The sequence below is a fragment of the Candoia aspera genome, chromosome 2 (assembly GCF_035149785.1).
Source record: "Candoia aspera isolate rCanAsp1 chromosome 2, rCanAsp1.hap2, whole genome shotgun sequence".
Classification (NCBI taxonomy): Eukaryota; Metazoa; Chordata; class Lepidosauria; order Squamata; family Boidae; genus Candoia; species Candoia aspera.
In genome coordinates this window covers 255,139,802-255,159,929 of record NC_086154.1, presented here as the reverse complement: position 1 = coordinate 255,159,929, position 20,128 = coordinate 255,139,802, and the positions used below count along the sequence as shown (strand labels likewise).

At 39.6% G+C, this 20,128-nt stretch overlaps 1 protein-coding gene across 3 annotated transcripts in view; it reads right to left on the bottom strand.

Annotated features, from left to right (window-relative positions):
• Positions 1-20,128, bottom strand: part of MYO5B (myosin VB) — a 251,727-nt gene that overhangs the window by 77,437 nt on the left and 154,162 nt on the right. For all 3 annotated transcript variants that reach the window (XM_063295830.1, XM_063295833.1, XM_063295832.1), the window contains exons 15-20: positions 19,284-19,436; positions 18,157-18,254; positions 13,980-14,066; positions 5,055-5,169; positions 4,399-4,610; positions 2,434-2,590 (exon numbers count right to left, since the gene is read on the bottom strand). In XM_063295830.1, coding sequence (XP_063151900.1) covers positions 2,434-2,590; positions 4,399-4,610; positions 5,055-5,169; positions 13,980-14,066; positions 18,157-18,254; positions 19,284-19,436 — 822 coding nt within the window. The remainder of the gene's footprint in view (positions 1-2,433; positions 2,591-4,398; positions 4,611-5,054; positions 5,170-13,979; positions 14,067-18,156; positions 18,255-19,283; positions 19,437-20,128) is intronic.

The window sequence follows — 20,128 nt, the reverse complement described above, 5'->3', positions numbered from 1 at the left end:
GGCTTTTTCATATATAATATTTTCCCAGGTAGGCTATATAGCACACACACTGCGAACCCACTTGGATCATATAATTACAGCAACTATTTCCGACTAATGACATAGAAGGTTTGTCAACTGCTTTATTTCCCAATACTTGTAAACTGCTAACTTTGAAAACCTCTAAGGTGCAATGTTGGAGATTGTCTGAATTCAGCAGGAGCCCGCATTAGTGCTGAAATTATTCTGAGAAATTAGGTAGCAGAATGCCTCATTAAAGAGAATTAAATGGTTGTAATACAGTTGTCTTGGATGCAGGGTAACTGCTTCGCCCTGCTATCAGTGAATGCTCCCCAACCTTCGTTAGATGTATTTACTCAGAAATACATGGGACAGGAAAGTTTCACTTTCATCTAAACTACATTGTGAAGAGAAAGACAGAGAGATAGACAGAAATTTCCCTTTGTCTCTTAAACACCATGACTTATTTAACTAACCCTAGGCCAGATGAGAAATAGACACGGGGACAATGGGGGGAGACATTTCCTTCCAGCCCACCCTCTCTTCTTCCCTCCCTCCCATTTGCCCTAGTGGTCAAAACAGCTCATAGGTGCAAAGAGATTCTGCAGTATCTCAACACATAATAAATTAGAATTCAAATCCTCCAGTCAATAAGTTAAAACTAATATTACTAATGACATTAGACTAAAACAGGAATGAAGGGGGAATACAAAGAGCAAGGTGTCCAGTCTCTAAAAGCCTGCCAAAAAAGCCAACTCTTGACAGCTAAAAATGACCAATGGGGGAAACCATTTGGATCTCAATGGAGAGTTCTTACTGAAGAAGCTGGACAACCACTGAAAAACTCTGCTTCCAGGGTCCTGTCTCTCTTGCCTCCTGGGCTGAGAATACCTGGAGCATCTACTCCCAGGTAAAACAGAACCCTCCTCTGTCCTAAAGCTATCCGGGACTCAAGCCCAAGTTGTTTGATGGGTTAATACCAACCCCTTGAATTTTACACAGAAACCTACTGAAAGTCAATGCAAGTGCCTGCAGCTTAGGTGCTGTAATGCTAAACTAGCTTTTGCCCAGCAATCAGGGGGCCTGCTGCTTTCTGCTCCAACTGCAGTTTTTGGGTAATCTTCAAGGCCAGCCCCAGGTACAGCACACTGCCATAATCTGGAGGTAACAAGGGTGTGAGTTACTGTTCTTGGAGCCTCCTGCCCCCACCCCCAAAACAGCTTCAAACAGGTGGCCCCCACTATAGGGTACCCACTTGTATTCTAAGAATCATTGGATAGAGCCTTAATATCAAGATGAGTGTATCACTAGTCAATCCTTCAAGACCAGTTTGAAGGCTATTTCAAAGAAAATAAAACCTTTGTATTGTCTGGACGTGATGACATCCAACTGAGGATTTTAAAAGTGAACCTCGAAGTTACAGGAATAATACCAAGGTTGGGCTTAGGTCTTACATTTTTTAAAAAGGATGGCTCACTTTCCAGATTAATTACAAATGAAACAGGAAGAGATACCTCAGGCCATGGAAGCTGATGGACAAGGCATCTACCTGGCAGGAGCTGCTTATAAGAATAGAGAACACTGGACTGGATGAACTTACTCCTTGACTACCAGTGCATGGCGATCTCACTCCACATTAGGATTTGCATTCCATTACCAATCTTATATAATTGGTAAACGAAGACTAAGGGATACAACATAGCAAGTAAGTTGTGTTTTGAAATCTGGCATTCACAGCCAAGCGCAAACTGATTTTGTTAGCTTTCAGTAAAGTCAAGACTGCAATCTACTGTAGCTGAGAAATAAGCTGCTTAAATCGCACCGAGGGCAATGGGAGTTCAGAAGCAAAATTTTATGCAGGACTGAAGACAGCGTAAAGACAGACTGAATATTTTTTAAAAGTGATGTTGATGGTTTGATAGCATTGTTGATGCCCTCAAAACCATCCACAGTATCTTTAACGTAATGAAATCTTTGCAGGTTTACAATTGAGTCCAGTTTGAATTGAAGGAAAAGAACAAACTTGGCAAATATACTAATACCTATCTGCTTCATTTTTAGCAGCTGCTTTTAATATATCTATTTTTCATATATTTTAATACATTAATGATTGTCTATGAAATGCTAAATGGAACTAAGACATCAAAATTATGCAACATATTTATGTACCAATCGAAGAGAATGTACATACTTATGTACATTCCCCTGGTGTACAGTACCAAGGATGAGCTCCCTTAATCTTCACAAGAAAATGAACTAATATGTCCAGCATTTGATTTGTTTATTTGCTGGTATGTACACATGTAATGTAAGTAAGAAGCTAGTTCACACTAAAGATGGTATCTGGCTTTCATGAAAAGAAAACAGAAAAGGACTACTGAAATGTAAAGCTGGAAATTCATGCATTCTGTAGGCAAAGCAAAAGAAACAAACCTTTTGATAGTTCTTTCTAACAAACATTCCTCGGGTGAAGGATTGGATCGTGATGGCTGCTTTACGGATAGATTGGTAGGCACGGCGTATCCTTAACATTCGATATTGTTTCTGCAAAATAATGGAAGCTCTTGTTTTCCTTAGATGATCAGCCAATCTGCAGAAGAGCAAGGATGAGAAGTTTTAGCAACAATAAGGACAACACAAACAAACAAATTGTTCCTAACAGAAATACTCCATCAGTCAGCTGTTCCTTCCTCCGAGATTTTCTACTCTATATGGTCTCCAACGGAGACTCAACAAATGTTGGCAATGGACCGTGGCTGGTCCTGAATGGACAGCTTTTGAGGAAATGGGTTATTGCCCACAATTCCTTTAAGCATACTTTTGCTTCTTCATGTTTCTTGGTTTTGACAATAAGTAAAGTCAGTGATGCCCCCAACTGCAATTTGGGTTATAAAAAGTAATTTCCACTTCATTTATTTATTTGTTTTACTTCCTACTTCTTCTCCAGAAGCTAAAAGCAATATACTGTGCACAGGAGTAATGTATGGTGCTTCATCTTAGGCGCATCATTAGCATATAAGGTAGATTGGGCTAAGAGTCAGATACTAGTGCAATGTTACCCAGCAAGTGAAGATTTGAATCTGGGTTTCCCTGGGCCTAATGCAGCATTGACCACTGCACCACACTGATCTGCACAGCTCTTCTCACTCTTCTTTAAAATGATCCCCCCGTTTCTAAAAAAAATGTTTTACATCTCTCTGAATATTTTCACACCACTGCTTGTACCACTTCAATTCTGGACATGTTTGATTTCACAAACTCATCTATTTTATTAATTATTTAATTGATAAAAATGGCAGCCACGCTGATATTTCCCTTTGAATGACCGTGACTCTGCAAACTTTGGGGGAATTCATTTTCCCATCAGTGGGAGCTCTTATCATTTTAACCCCACCTTCTGGACTCAAAGCAGCCATTATTCTCCATCACCACATCCAGTAGAGGCTCAATGCATTTTGTTTGAATGCATCTCTCCCACATCAATTTAGCTGCTACAGCAAAATTCAACCTTGATCACAGCTGAGGCCTGGTTACAAAATTGTAGCTCTCAGGCCACTTTACAACTCACAGGGGCTTCTAAATGCAACAGAGGAGTGGTAGCAAAGAAGTCAGAAGACCTTGAAAGATTTGAACATTTCTGTTTATATTTTTTACAAATGACCTTTCTTTGCATACTTTCCATCACAGCAGCTCTCATATTTCCCCCCCCCCCAATCCATCAGATAAGGATCTGAGCTGAAAACTATGACTAGGGGAATTAGCAATTTATTCTATTTCCTTTTTAGCGGTGTGAGCATAAAGGGGTTTTTATTACTCTAGTACTGGTGGTAGTTCAGGGAGCAGGACACTGAATGATATTCTCTGCACTTTTGTTTTTGATCATCTAGACAAAAAAGATAAGCATCAACTGGTTTGCAGGTCAAGGTTTCATCAGTTGTTAAAAAGTCATTTTTATGTAGTAATTGTAAAAAATTTAAGTGCTTTTTTGTTAGGGTCCTTTCTTTTTATTCTTTTTTGTATGTTTTGTGGTTGGGTTATTTTTTAATATCTTATTTTTTGGGTTAGGTGGAAACCTGAAAATAAATACATTAGAATGCACCAAACTTGGGTTGAAACTACATCACTACACTTTGGACTGTAACTGAAAAACTCCTGTATGGAGCAGAGGGTTGGACTTAGCAGCTAAATGGTCCTTTAAGCTCTGTTATAGGATCTATATAGTCCATATACCTAATTTTCAATTTTGCTAGGATAAAAAAAAAAGAATGCATTTCTTTCATCGTTCCAAAGCTACTGTATCCAACTTGATAGCTTTCCGTATGTGCTGTGTCTGTAACTCCCAGGTTTCTAGCAAGCAAATTCTCTTGAGAAAATGTTCACCTTTTGCTTTAGGCTTACCTGCGTGCCAGGTATCCTCGGGTGTACCTCTGGATTCTCATAACTGCTTCCCTGGTTTTCCTGTATTTCCCTCTCTGCAACCAGCCACGCACTGTCTTCTGTATCATGATGGTGGCAGCCCGGAACTTATCTGCTCGCAATTTCTCCAAGTATGCCACCTGGCCAGCACGGAAAAAGATCTTTGTGCGTCCAAACTGAAACTGGTCAGGATTCTTTGGGAAAGCATAAAAGGAAACCTAGGTTTTTTTTAAAGCTTTTTCCTTCCTTCCTTCCTTCCTTCCTTCCTTCCTCCCTCCCTCCCTCCCTCCCTCCCTCCCTCCTTCCCCCCAATTGTCAATATTATTTTATAACTGGGTGCAATCTAGCATAGGTTTCACCATTTCATAAAATGGAAGTATCCCAAGTAAGAACCTTGGACCTGAGTTAAAGACACAACAGAGAACATAAAAATAAAACCAGTTTCATTCCATTAAGTCAGAGCATGGAACAGAAAGAGCATTAAAAAAAAGTTGGGCCAATAATACGATGTGGGACTGCGACCTTAGATTTCTGAAACTGTGCAGTGAAGCTGGGTCTGTTTGGTTAAGTCTGATTTGGGACTGCAGTGATGCTGGCTTTTCTGCCAAAATGGTTGATTGATTGCTCTGACATCTTACCTTAATTAGGCTTTCCAATAACATTTTACAAATCAGCGTCTTATCTTTCTTTTTCGAGAGACTTTTGTCTTTCATAAGCACTCGATACCGATTCAAGAAGTCATGGTAGGTCCACCTAAAGAAGAAGCACAACATTATAATAAACCAGAATTGGGGATGGGGGGTGGGGAGCTAAAGCAAATAGGTGACTGGTGAGCATCCTGCTGGTCCTTTGATGGTAAGAGCTCAAAACTGACAGCAAAACTGCATCACACACCCTAAGACGTATTTATTTGGAAAATTTTTATAGCTGCCCATCTTAAGTACATAACTCTGGGTGGCAAACAATACTTACAAAGACAATATAAAACCATAACCCACTAAAATAATAGTCTAAGACAGTGTTTCTCAATCATCAAGCCCTGCCTACTGTGGGGATACCCTCCCCTTTTGATGATCACCCCAACCCCACTATCATCCCCAGTTTCTCCAGAGCACATGGACTCAGCCTCTGAAATAGGAAGATGGAATCTACTTCAGGGCATTAAAGACCATCACCACCATTCCCACAACATATAAGCCACTCAAAGCTGTTATTGGCTGGAACGTTGTATGAGTCTTAGTAAATAATTAGTGAGTAATGATAAATAAATGTAAGCACTGGTACACTGCTTGAATGCCTGAATGGGGATATAGATATGGTGACCATATTTTCTTGGAAAAAATAAAGGACAAATCTGAAAAAGGGGCAAATCAGAAGGATGTTGACAAGGACAAACAATTTTAATTGTTTATGTGTGTAACTTTGCTTTACAGAGGAAAATTCAAGAGCAAAGCCAAGAAAAACTTTACAAAAATGCATATTCTGATAAAAATATCTAAAATCAAACCATATATATAAATTTATTTTTAAAATACAATTCAATTTCCATATTTTTCACATGAACGTGAAAGATATACATTAAGTGGTACCATTTGTACGGTAAAAATTTTACAATTTATTTTAAAATAAATAAATAAAAGTTAAATGACTAAAATAAAGGACAAAAGTAAGTTTTTGAAAAATAAATAAATCTAAAGAACAACTTTCAGAAATAAGGGACTGTCCTTTATAATAAAAGGATATATGGTCACTGTACCTATAAAGCACCAAGATTCATCCCAGTTCAAGCATTCACTTACTAGTTTTAGTAAGTGACTGACTTCAGCATTTGGGTTTACCTTGTATTTTTGACAGTCAGAATCCCAGACCTGACTGCTGAATATTAACACATTAAAATAAAGGGATTGGATTTTTTGTAATGAAAAATAGGCAGAGCTGCTCTTACAAACAAGTAGACAGAAAGGAGGAAAAGAGATTGCGGTTTATTCAGCCACTAAACGAAAAAGATAAACAAATGGGGCATAAAGCACAAACTTAATTCAACGACTGAACTGTAGAACTCCTGTATGCATAAATCCAGAAAAAAACAGCTTCATAACCACCACCTCGCTGAGCAAATGTAAGGCCTTTTCAATCAATGCTTCCGCTACAGAAATGTGTAGTCTTTGTAAACTTGTAGTTCCTGATAAAATATTTAAATTGAATCTTTGGATTAAAAAAAATGGGGGGCAGTGCCAAGCCTCAAGCAGACTGTGTCAAACTTCTCATCCAAAGAGATGGGTGGAATAGTATTTTACTACTTGGAGGAAGCATCTCCTGCCATCGTATTTAGATTTAGAGCTTGCAGACCGGATTCTGAAATTGGCTCTTGATCTGCCAAGTTTTAGCCCACTGCAAATTAAAGCCTCTGAATTATGGACCCTTCAAAATGAAGGCAGTCTGGGACTGTCAACTGCCGCTGTAATTAAGTGCATGCAAAGGGGAGAAAAAGGAAAGGAAAGGAGAAGAAGGGAGAACTTCAAAGCCTGTAGGACTGCTAAAAACTGGATGAGGCAATGTGTATGTTTTATAGCCTTTTGCAAAGTTTAAGACCCGTATTTTGGCAAAAGCCGAAAAGAATATTCATATTTTACCTTCTTTAGCAGACATGCTGCTCAGATGTGAATTTTCTTTGCCTTAAATGCCAAGAAGATCCACCTACCCACCCAAAACTGCAAAACCAAAAGCCCTTCTCCAGCAGTTTTCAGAGATAAAGATGGGATCGATTCATTTTCCCAGCTGAATGTGGCTACTTCCATCAGGTCTTTGAAGAATAAACAAACCACGTGGCTACTTACTTGGGAGAAGAACATATTCACTCCTACCTGTTCCAACTCGGAGGGTTGTGCCTTGGGGATCCTTAGGCCCTCCTTGTTCTTCACATAAAAATTGGGAGGCCCCTATTGTATCATGCCTGCTAAAGATCTCTGTTCATCCAAGCTTTCCCTGCATGAGTGTTTCTTGTGAATAGTCCTGCCTTGCACACTTCAACAAACATTCTTTACTGAATGCTCTGTGCGCTGCTTTGAAATGACTTGGACATAGGTATGAAAATGGATTTTTAAAGATTGGAATACTTTACACCTGGGTTTCTCAACCTTGGCAGCTTGAAGATGTGTGGACTTCAACTTCCAGAATTCTCCAGCCAACCATGCTGGCTGGGGAATTCTGGGAGTTGAAGTCCACACATCTCCAAGTTGCCAAGGTTGAAAAACACTGCTTTATAGGCTGCCTCACACTTTCCAAGCTAAACTGTAGTGCTAACAAGGCCCCTGGCTTTTCTTTTTCTTCTTCTTTTGCATTCTAAACTGAATATCTGCAGTCAAAATAACTAAGCTTGGTTAATCTGAACCCTGGTTTGTTTTCATTGTTTTGTCAAGATGGCTTAGAATATTCTGCCTACCCATCCTACATCATTAGTTTATGGTTCAGGGTATTGTGAAAACCCAGGGCAAAAGTCAATACACTAAGCAGATTAAGTGTGTTGTGTGAATACAGGCAACCCATATTTCAGAGCAGAATGGATTACTGAATTGTAACTCAGGAATTCCATCATGTTTCCAAAGGAATTGCTGCCCATGGGCATCCCTAAACAGGAAGTCGAATTGGCTATAACTATTCTGCAGACATAGATTCAAATGGAAAAAAGAGAAACAGAACTAACTGCACTGAAAATGGAAAACATTTTTGCCCTAACAAATGCATTCAAACTCTCCTACTGGGGTAGAATTTTAAAAAGTGCCCAATGATTCCAGCCAATGTATGCAACATTCCATCATTTCCATCCACTGCTCAAGGGCCACTTATGGGTCACTTGGCATCCCTCATGCATCCTGACAATGAAGCCAGGTGCTCCAACTCATCTGGAAAAAGCTGGCTTGGGAAAGGCTGGTCTATTTCAGCAAGCTGCAACTGCAGCATGGGAAAAGTGTTTTGCTAGTAAAGTTAGCAGGGAACACAACAGAGCGTTTACAAAACCCTAGTATTTTAAATAAAATCTTTACCGATAGTTTAAAAAAGGAAGAAATAACGTTTAATTGATAGCTGAGTTAATTTATGAAGCCTGCTTTCTTAAAAGGGACCATAAGGCAGCTGAAGGCCCATTATGAAAAATCATTCTGCAGAGAAGAATGCTGGTGGAAAAACATTTCAATTATGTATGTGCACTGTCTGCAAAAGTGTAGCAGCTGTGATTTTTATGACAAACTGGGACAAGGCTGTGGTATCAGGCAGATAGCTCTGATGAACTAAAGATGCACAAATGAGAAGTTAGGATCACTTGAACCTAAGCCACTCCTGGCTAGATGAGATTACATATAGTGGTTGAAGTGAGAGTGAACTTGACAAGAAAAGCAAGCATCACAGTCAGACATGACATATGATTAAAGAAGGTTCAAGATTTTTATAACTGCTACTGATGTGGAAATTGATGCTAAGATTTTAATGCATCAAATAGCTATGACATTTTTCACACTTATCTGTGCCAGATACCCTCAATTCTGCACTATAAAAGATCTAAAAGTTGTAATCTGTAAATCACAAAAATGTTGACTTGGGGAGAGACATACTTAATTCTGCAATTTTCCCTATTCGACATCTGTTTTTGGTTGGCTGCTTTATTTTAAGAATAAAGAATAAAAGTAACTTCTTTGATATGCTCAGGAAAGCAACATTTTACACACAATACCAAGTTCTATATTTTTGGAACTGCACCTACAAAATAGGGTGTAACTACAACATGTTCTGTAACTGCTGATGTTTCAGCAATTAATTATACCCGAAATTGTGTTTCCTTAGAGTATATAAGAAGTAATGCATCATTTTTGATGTAGGGCAACTTTACATAGGATAAACATGAAAGGACAGCTAGAAATGAACAAGCTGGGTAGCAATGGAAAAGGTAAACTGAGATAATTTGGAGAAGTGTTTCATATCCATGTCCCCTACAATGCCTAGTCCAAATTTTCAAAACTTTCAAATCAACTAAAATAATACACAAAATGTTAAGTTTTGATTCAGATTCAAAGGGGCAGTCACCCTATATTTCTATGGATTTTTTCAGTTCTCCCAAATTAATCCATTCATGCTTTTGTTAGGCTTCCCCAAATTCCACAGTGCAAACTTAATCCACTTTAAACCATTTGCCATCAATATGGCTCAGTCCTCCTTTGTCAACAAAAAACCAGAGACAAACTTGCACTGATTGGGGGGGCAGGAGGAGAGAAAATAGACTCTGATCTCTCATATCGATATTGCTCCTTGCTTCTTGCCAAGATGCAATACATGTAAGAAAAGAAAAGAAAAGCTAAATGGAGAAGCTGGTTTTACTCTTTCAGAAAGACACAGAAAGACTGCACAAGATCACATGACTGCGAGGATGGTGCAACAGCCACAACTTTGAGGACTGGTCATCCTCCTTGTTCAGCACCATCGTAACTTTGAACAGTCACTGAACAAGTGGTCATAACCCGAGGACTTCCAGCAATACCATTGAGATCAGACTTGGATTGGTCCTAAAAATAATGCACTGTATACAGTTATTCAAAGCGCAATGCTGTGTGAGTTCAATTCTTGGTAGAGAATTTGAACCCTATAGAAAAAGATCTGGCTATGTACATCTGATGAGTCCCAGTAAGGATGAAACTGGTCAAGTACTGCCTCCTGGTGGTCAGTATAATTTAGATTTATATTAATTCCTTTGCTGTGTGTAGATTCCAGTTAAAGGTGAGTGGACAGTGTGGATGGGTCCATTCAATGCTACCTCTTCTGGGATAAATAAGAACTCTATGAGCAGAAGAACAAACATGTTGGCCAAAAAGTTTTTAAAAATCCTTGGGAGAAAAAGGAGACAGTACAGGACAAATTACATTTGTGACTTGGATCGTGCAGTTGCAGCTATGCCAAATAAGACCCTGAAATACCAGAGCATCTTTTCATGTCTGAGCCTACCAGCAGTCACTCTCCTCAGGCAAAAATGGCACACCATGGGGGAGTTCTTCATTAAGAAATTCTACTGACTGTATGAAGTGATCGAAGACCACAGGGCAGTCTAGCTTTGAAGCAAATTGGCTCAGAACCTGCCTATAAAAAGACTGCCCCGATGATTACACTGAAGGCATCATTCTTACAAGCTGTCAAGTTTAAACTAGTAAATTTTCTCTAATATTTTGACAGGTTACCATAAATATTATATAAAGGTCTTCCATTACTTTGAGAATAGCTTTGGGAAATCTGTTAAACAACTCCCCAAATTACAGAGGAAGGATGGAATTTCCTAGTAAGATTGGCTGAACTTTATCACAAAGGTTTACTGCATGAAGTCTGAGAAAAAGAAAAGATGATTAACAGCTTTCTATTTTGCTAGTCCAGTGGTACAGGTGGAATTCCTCATGAAATGCATAATAATCTAGCCTGAATTATCTATATACTGCTTGGTACAACCTTCTGGCTGCATCACTGCTATCTAGAATCCCCCTGTCACAGGCATTGAGGGGAAAAAAAAACACTCTCCTCTGTCTGGAGATGCCAATAATCAAGCCCATTTTTCTGTTTGTGTACACCTTATCCAATATGGATGGGCTCAATCTAAGGACAACCATGGCATATGGAGGACCACAACTTGAAATGTTAGAGGAATAACTGGTAGGGAGCATGCATGAATGAATGAATGAATGAATGAATGAATGAAAGAATGAATGAATGAAAGAAAGAAAGAAAGAAAGAAAGAAAGAAAGAAAGAAAGAAAGAAAGAAAGAAAAATAAATTGGTTCCATGCCTGAGAAGCTGAAAGAGAAAAAGGAAAAAAGGAAAGATGTAATAGATCTAAACGAAGTGACCTGATTTTGTGGAATGGTGTTGATGAATACATGAAGAACCTTGAACATGTAAATTTAAATACAAATGAAGAGGTTAAAATATACTTCAGAAAGTATGCCCTGGTTGTCTAGGCCAGTGTTTCTCAACCTTGGCAGCTTGAAGATGTGTGGACTTAGACCCATGCTGACTGGGGAATTCTGGGAGTTGAAGTCCACACATCTTCGTTGCCAAGGTTGAGAAACACTGGCCTAGGCTGTTGTGGGTAGATATGAAAGTAGGCATTCATAGGCTGATGAAAGCTGCATATTACAATTGAATGGTAAGAACAAAAGAACCAGGAACAGTTTGGGGGAAAACTGTGCAACATTCTGAATGGATGCACATCCAGGGAAAAAAGTAATTCTATTTGGTGATATGAGTGGATAGAAAGAAGACAAGTGATTATAAGAAAAGTGACTGGGCCATTTGAAGAACCAGGATGAACGAGAATGATGATTGATGAAGTATCTGCTTAGCTAAAGTAAAAGTTTCACATACATGATTTAAGCTTGATTGTTTATGATGACAGAATTAGTGAATGGTACAAGGATGGTAAGTTCTGAATAAAGAAGACAGCATTTTTAATTGGCAGGAGTGGGCCTTGGGGAAAAGGCACATGGCAGAGAAGGAGAGAGCCAAAAGAAAGCAGAAGGGAAATAGAAGGCCTGAAGGGAGAGAACATGTGAAAAAGTATCAGGAGATTAATCTCCCAACAGCACGAATGAAAAGGAAAAAGAATATGGAAGCTGCTTGCATCAGAGTGAAAACAATTATGTTACAGAGTGCCATAGCAGAAGTGTGTCAAGTTACACCAATGGGAAATACAAGAATGGATGCCTTATGGAATGATAAAGTGAAAGAAGCTGACTATGGATGAGAAAAAAAATGCCTATTGGGAAATGAGAAAGGAAGGAAGGAAGGAAGGAAGGAAGGAAGGAAGGAAGGAAGGAAGGAAGGAAGGAAGGAAGGAAGGAAGGAAGACCTAAGACTAAAAGAAGAAGGAAAATGCAATTATTGTTCCCCTAATAAAGGGAAAGGTAGCAAAAGTGAATGCAAAAACAAGTGCATATATTTTTATATGCAGATGATACTGTATTGCTAAGAACTCAAACAATTTGCAGCAAATGTTAAACAGATTGTATGATGCAATGAAGAGAATGGATCTTAAAATTAATGTATGCCAAGCTACTTGTATTTGACAAAGTCAGTGGAACAAACAATTACACATTATACATAAACGGTGAAAAACTGGAGCAACTGAATTTGTGTACTGTGATAGAATATTCGCTGAAGATGGGGAAATGGATAGAGAAATGTTAGGATCAACAATGTGTAGTAGCTGGTCTTTGCGAGAAATGCTCATCAAAAGAAGCAAAAATGGCTATGTATAATAAGAATGTGCTTCTGCCTACTTTGTCATATGGAAGTGAGAGTAGGTACTTCAGGAGAAATGTAAAAACAAGCTGAAAGTAGTGGGAATGGGTTACTTAAGCGGTAAACAAGATGAGGTAGGTTAAAGAATGAATAGGGATGATTGATTGAATGAAAGTAACGTAAGTAGCATGTTAGCTAGGAAATTTGTATGTAGTTTATTGGTTGAGAGCCTGAGTGGAATTGTATTCAGCAAACCTTAGATAAATTGTATAATGCTACAAGGAGTATGCATCTGATCTTTGATGTATCAAAGACCAAGAGAGTTGTATTTGACAGGGAAAATGGATGAATGACAAGCCCTCAATATTTTTTTTTTGTCCACTGGAGACCAAAACAATAAAATGCAAACCCCAAGCACACAAACTCTCTGTCATTGCTTTTACCCAAAGGACAGCACAGCAAAATATTCAGATAGTTTTCAATGGATTTAAAATACTGATGTAGACCATATTATGCAGAGAAAGCTAAATCTGCTGACTGGTCAATCTATACTTCAGATTCTGTCTGGTATATGGCCTATGCTCAGGACATCACCTCTGTATCACAATGCAGAGGTCAAGATTTATCTTCAAAATAACTCCCTCTGCTCCAAGTGTGATTGTATATGCTATGGAAGAAGGATGGTATTTATTTTTGGAAAGAATCAATGCTATGAAAAACAATTTTTTAAAGTTACACTGACCAGCATGTTGAGGCACTTCTTAATGTTTGTGAAGAAACTGTTTCACATTGCAGAAGATTCAGCCCGTATTCCTGAATTTATGCCAAGTTCACCATAATACTGAGTGCTGTTTGCTTAGTTAATGTGCAACCCCATCCCAAGGGGGGAAAAACTGGTTTTTAAACTGAGGACATCCCACTAAGCCAAGAAAAGTGAACAAACCACATTATGGCTTAGGGTTACGTGTAGACCATTCTTAACATTCCTCAATGCATACCCAAACCCTGTTGGTTTTCCTGCAGGAGAAAGCAGGCTTTAGGGAAAGGTTGTCCACCAGGACTGAGCTTCACACGGAGAAGCAATTGGTCAAGGAGTTCCAAGGCTCTACCAAAGAATTCAGACTTCACAGAGGAAAAAAACATACCTGTTCTGGTTATTTTTTTGTGCACTCTTAAACATTTCCCTAGTGTCCCTTAGAGTTTACTTTCTCAGTCTTTGTCTTCTGCATTGTTTTAAAGCATGACTGTTATTAGAGAAAAACAGAAATTCAGAATTGTGTTGAAGTGACAGTCACCTGGATGGGTAGCCTGCTGCACTGATACGGATAGTCTCCAGCACTCCACAAGCTCTAAGTTGTTGTACTGCTCTCTTTGGATCAAAGCTGTCAAGACACAATTTATGGCACTCATGAACACAGCAGTACAATTCATTCCAATTCCTGTTCATTTATATGGCCTATTAACCCAAAGCTAATCTTAAGAATATAGAGCCAGTTTGGCGGGTGGTTAAGGCATCAGGCTAGAAACTGGGGACCGTGAGTTCTAGTCCTGCATGAAGCCAGCTGGGTGACCTTGGGCCAGTCACTCTCTCTCAGCCCTAGGAAGGAGGCAATGGCAAACCACTTCTGAGAAACCTTGCCAAGAAAACCGCAGGGACCTGTCCAGGCAGTCTCTGAGAATCAGACACGATTGAATGGATTAAAAAAATAATCTTAAGAATAGCCTTCCCAAACTTAAAGCTCTTCAGTTGGTTTTGGACTGAACTCTCAACATGCCTTGAGGGTTCCAGGTTGGAGAATGCTGTTCAGTTGATACTGGTGCTTTATTAGTGGCTCCTTTCTGGAATTCCTACAACAGTTCACCTTTCCAGAGGCGGCTACTCAGAATGGAAAGTTTCTCACTCCTCTTCAGCTGTTCTTTGAAACATTCCCAAATGGCTTCTTCATCATATTTGATCTGTGAGGATCAGTTCCTTCTAAAGCTTAGAGACACTGCATATCTAGCTATGAGTCCTTCAAAATGGAGGTCAATAAAAGGAAAACAAGGAAAAAGGAACTTGCCACTCCCAGTATGTGCCAAGCTTTCAGGACGTCATCCACTATATCAAAAATGTAAATGCACAAGAGCAGACATGTAATGCATTGTTCCAGATGTATGCATGTGTATGTTCGTGTGTGTCACTTCAATAGCATAAATAACAATTTAGCAATTTTCCTTGACTGAACACCTTTCATCACCCAGAGCCCCAAAGCAATTCTTTGGCTGAACCAAAGAGGCCTCTTTGAGATGCTGCTGTTGCTTCAAAAGTACAGCTGCCTTGCAGATGGATCACAGCAATTATTCAGTAACATGTTTCAGTAGGAGCAAAGGGTATTGCAAATTTTCCAACTGTAAAGGGGGAGTGGAAACTATCACTACAGGAGACAGGAAAACTGAAATGCCCTCTTCAAAATCTGTGAAGGGCTATGATGTAGAAGAGGACAAAGATTAATTTCTTATTGCTCTAAAGAACAGGGTCAGATCAAATGAGGTTTAGTAGACTGAAGTCTGTTGATAGTTAAGCATTTTGACAATAGAATTAATTGTCTAGAAGGGTCTTTTTTGCTAGAGAACTTCAACCAATGTTGAAGTTCAACCTATGTTGGGAATGCTCTTGGTTCCCAGCAGAAAACAAGGGATTAATTGTAATAGATGGCCCAAGGTGCTTTTCAACTCCAAGATTTCATATCCTTTTTCTTATGTTCTTAGGATGAAAGCAGAGAGCGTACATCATCCTGGACCAGAACATGTATTTAACTTCTTTAATCAAAGAAGAGCTTAATGGGACACTTAGGAGCATGAAAAAATTTTCATGGGACAGTCAAGTCTTGTGATTGCTTCTTCTCTGTTGTGAACTAGACCTGAGTTGTTTTCATTCAAATTATATTTTAAATCCCAAAGAGTGGTGACTCTTCCAGTCTGATGTGGGCAAAGAAATGCATTCATGCTTTTTGAAGCATTGAATATATGCAGTGAGCACACATACATTCATTATTTTGGAGCATGAAATATACACTGTGCCCAAACAGATGATCCAGAAATAGTTTTTAATGTATGTGGCTAAGTAGCCTGTTACTGATTATCAACACAAGCTTGTTGTTCCACTTCTGAGGAATGGGACACTGAAATGCCCGAATTATTACATTACTTTTGGATCTGAGAATGCAGGAAAGTTAATGGTATAAACTTCCTGCAACAATAAATCCCGGGACAATATCTGATTATAGACCTAACATTCTCTAATCTGACTTAATTAAGAAACTGAGTATTGAATGATGGTACTGTAAAGCCGTAATTATTTATACTGTACTGCTCAAGAGATCACAGATGTTGCATGTAAAATGCTATTAGTATCCTTTGCAACGATCTACTTAAATCAGATGCTGATGGTAAAGAACTCAAGACTGCTCTCAAAGATTTAGCAGTGGGACGTTCGTTAAATATACAGAAATGGTAAGATCCAGTCATGGTGAACAGGTGAAACAGGCACCCAGCAAATTTCTGCTGCTGTGTCAGCTAACAGGATTCACTGTCTCTCATCTGCTAAGTTTCTCCTGAAGATAACAGTACTAAACTTTTGCTATTATAGTCCACACAGTGACTGCTTTATTGGCTCCTGCTGAAGATCTGGTGTTTGCTTCCATAAACTCTCACTGAGGTGATAAACGGAACAGTCAGTATAAACACTTTTCTCATTCTGATCTTGAGGATGAGAAATCAGGGAGGAGTTGCAACGTACTGCACTGCTATGGGGGCAGCAAGTTTCATCTGTTGCAGCAAAAACTGCAGCAAAGAGCTGCGGGGCACGTTTTTGTTCATTTTGATTTGTATTATTCTATTCCAAGCTTCCAGCAACAGTTAACCAATTCAAGTATTCTCCCCACCACATGAAGCAGGGGGTGCGGTAACACTGGTCAGTCTAACTCCCTTGCCTCCTTCATTGGACTTACTGGCTGGGCCTGCTGGACCCTACAGTCCAACACAATTCTTTTCCAGGTTGAGCATTTGGTCTTGTACCAGCATTAATATAATGCAACAGGAACCGAGGTAGATATGATACTTGAGGAAGCATTGCATAATATGCTTTCACAGACAATTGCTTTATGTTTCTTTCATCCATCCATCCATCCATCCATCCATTCATCCATCCATTCATTCATTCATATATATATTGGTTTGACACTGGAGTAAAAGTGGCCCATGCACTCGGCTGTGTATCACTGGGAAAGTAATGGCTGAGTTTGTACATTGTTTAACCATGTTTGGTGTTAAAAGGTAAAGACTCCCTTGAGCTAAATATGACTCCTGGTGACAACATGGACACCTCCATGTAGCTTTGCCAGCAAAAACATGGAAGCAGGTTTCCCACTGCCTTTTTCAGGGATTTTTTTAAACTTCCACACTGAAACTACAGTATAGCCTAAGTGGTCTTAGATCCAGCTTTGGCAAGAACTGACCATGGCTAGCTTTATCAGATTCAACCAAGGTTAGTTAGGTACTGCTATCTGCTGAATAAACTACAACTAAGTGGGTCAGCACAATAAACTGAGTGTCATGCTCCTTAGTGTTTCGTTTTTTTGGGGGGGGGCGGTATGTCATGTTCACCATTCCAATGTTACCGCTGCATCGTAACATTTCGCATGTCATTTGGCTGATGCGTGTTTCCTCGGGGAGGGGAGGAGGATTCCATCTCGTGGGATTGTTATATGTTGGCAGCTGGATTGGAATGTGTTTGGGTTATCTCGTGTGTTCAAGGTTTCTTTCCCAGGACATCAGCAGAAACGGTTACCAGCACCGGGGGGGGGGGGGGGGGAATTTGCAATGGCAGGGCGAGGGGAGGGATTATGTTTGTGCCAAGGGTTTTTAGTTTGTATTTGGCGCGCTTTTGCTCATTCTCAGCTTTCTCTGTATTTGCATACTATTCTTTAATAAATCAGATATCATTAAGTTCCTGCTTGTGAGTCTGAGTCTATTAGGGTAGGCAATCCTTACATAGAGCCATTAAGTTTGCCTTACAAATCACAGCAGCTGGCTTCATGCAATACACTAAGCCAAAACCAAACAAAACTGCTGGCTGGGGGATTCTGGGAGTTGAAGTCCACACATCTTAAAAGTTGCTAAGGTTGAGAAACCCTGCTCTAAAGCACTTTTTTGGCTCACGTAACTTGCTAAGCAACAAGAAATTCACAGAATCATTGCTGTGAGATGGGCAGCCATGTCAATCATATACATACAGTAAATAAGTATACTGAAGTTAAAACCGGCTAATCTTAGCATCTTGCATAAAGTCACAAGGTTCACGACTATCCCAGTTAAGGGTGTGTGTGAAGGATTCATAAGGGACCCAATTGTGACAAATGTTTCTCAATCTATTTGCCCCCAATATTTCAGCAAGCTACAAAATCTCTAGTCTCATCAGAAGACAGTTCTTACGTGAAGGGTAACTTCTCATCATTGGGTTTGATACACCGAACATAATGGGGAGTGGTAGCATTCAGCGTCTCCATTAACAGGTACAATGAATTACGAAACTGAAAGAGAAAAGAAATAATGATCCCTTGACTTTGCAGGAAAGGGAGGAATGGGACAAGGCTTGCTTTACAGGTAAAAATGGATGAAATGGCCAAGCAGCTCACATTTTACAAGGGGGGAATTAAGAATTGCAAGGACAAATACCTAATCCAAGATGGGAGCAGGACCCTCTTTCCTGACTAAGTGGCTGATTTCACACTTCACCCCAACCAAAATGTGATTGGTTACTGGCTTAGTGGGATGAGTGAATTACAGCTGAGCATGATGTATGAAGCAATCCACATGGCTTTCAACAAATCATGGTTAAAAACCCTGCCTTAGTAGAGTATGTGAACCCAACTTATACTGTCATGGTCCACACAGAACAAAATCCACCTATACGATCCAGGCTACACAATCCAGACATACCAGAACCAGAAGTGTCATGCTTAGTGGCTGACAAGAAGCCACAAGTATTATTCTTCTCAAGATGAGGAACAGGAAGACTCAGAGATCTGGGGGACATGAAGACAATTGTAACAGCTGCCTGGCTCAGAATTCCTTCCAACACTAATAGGCCAGACAGAGGCTACCAACAAACCAATCAATGAATCAGTTACAGAGGCTTTTTGCTCATCAACATACCCAACTCCCGCTCTTCCTATTAATCTCCTGATTCCAGCCAGGGACAGGCTGTCACCGGAAGGTATTTCAGGGAAGCAATTTACCTCTTCTATCCCTAGTCCTAAGGGAAAACACTTAAAATATCTCAGAATGAACCCTGAGATGGTTTTGCATGCAAATTGAATTTCTGTCTCCTGATTTGTAGTCTCTGAGCTCTAAAGAACCTCTCCCCAGAAAGGGAACTGGGAGAAAGATAGAACATATTCATTTTAGCACCAGTTTTTTTTTAACATGTCATAGCCTTGAATTCACTTGCTCTGTAGCCCTGGCAATTATTCATTGACAACATTATAACTTGGATGGGCCAGAATTAAGCACCCTGCAAGAGAAACACAGAAACATGTTTGAAAAAGACTCCTTTGTACCTGGTGCCCAACTGTTTTCTTATGTTCTTTATTGGCTGCTTTCACAGCAGGACGGGCAGATCGGATATTGATTTTTGAAGATGTTTTCTTTCCAGAAGGAGCAGCTGGAACAGGGTCTTTTTCATCATGGAACAACTCCACAATCACTGGGTACTAGAAAGAAGAAATAAAAGCTGTCTGCACTTGCTTGGCACTCTTGCTTCAGAAGTCAAGCAATAGAACATAATTTCTTAGCAAAGAAACATGCACTTCTCAATGAAGGGTGTAATCCACACCAAACAGCAGCAGTATCAGTGTTAATGAAACAAAACCACCTTTGTATATTCCAGAGCTAAACAAGATGTAATGCCTCATTGCGTTGCTTGTGATTGTTTTTATCGTTATTTTTAATTGCTTGACAGCAGACCCAGAGGAATTTGAAAACAGGAGAATCAGTCCGCTGGATCAGGAGTAGGCCCGTCTAACCAGCGTTCTAACTCACACAGTGGCCCCTACATGTATCTAGGAAGCCCACAAGTAGATCAAGGCAGCCCTCTTTCTACTGTTGTTCCCATTATTGAATATGTAGGGGTGGGCAGTTCCCATGCCTGGAGGCAGCACCCATCATCCAGGCTACACACCGAAAGACCTGCTCCTAGGAATCGTCAAGTCTCCACTTGAAGACATCTAAGCTGGTAGCAAATATCACATCTTGCCGCAACATATTCCGTAGGTTGATTACATGCTGCATGAAAAAACAATTCTTCTTATCCATTTTAAGCCTTCTACTATTCAGTTTCATTTGACAGCCTCTAGTTCTAGTATTATTTATTTATTTATTTATTGATCAAATTTATCGCTGCCCA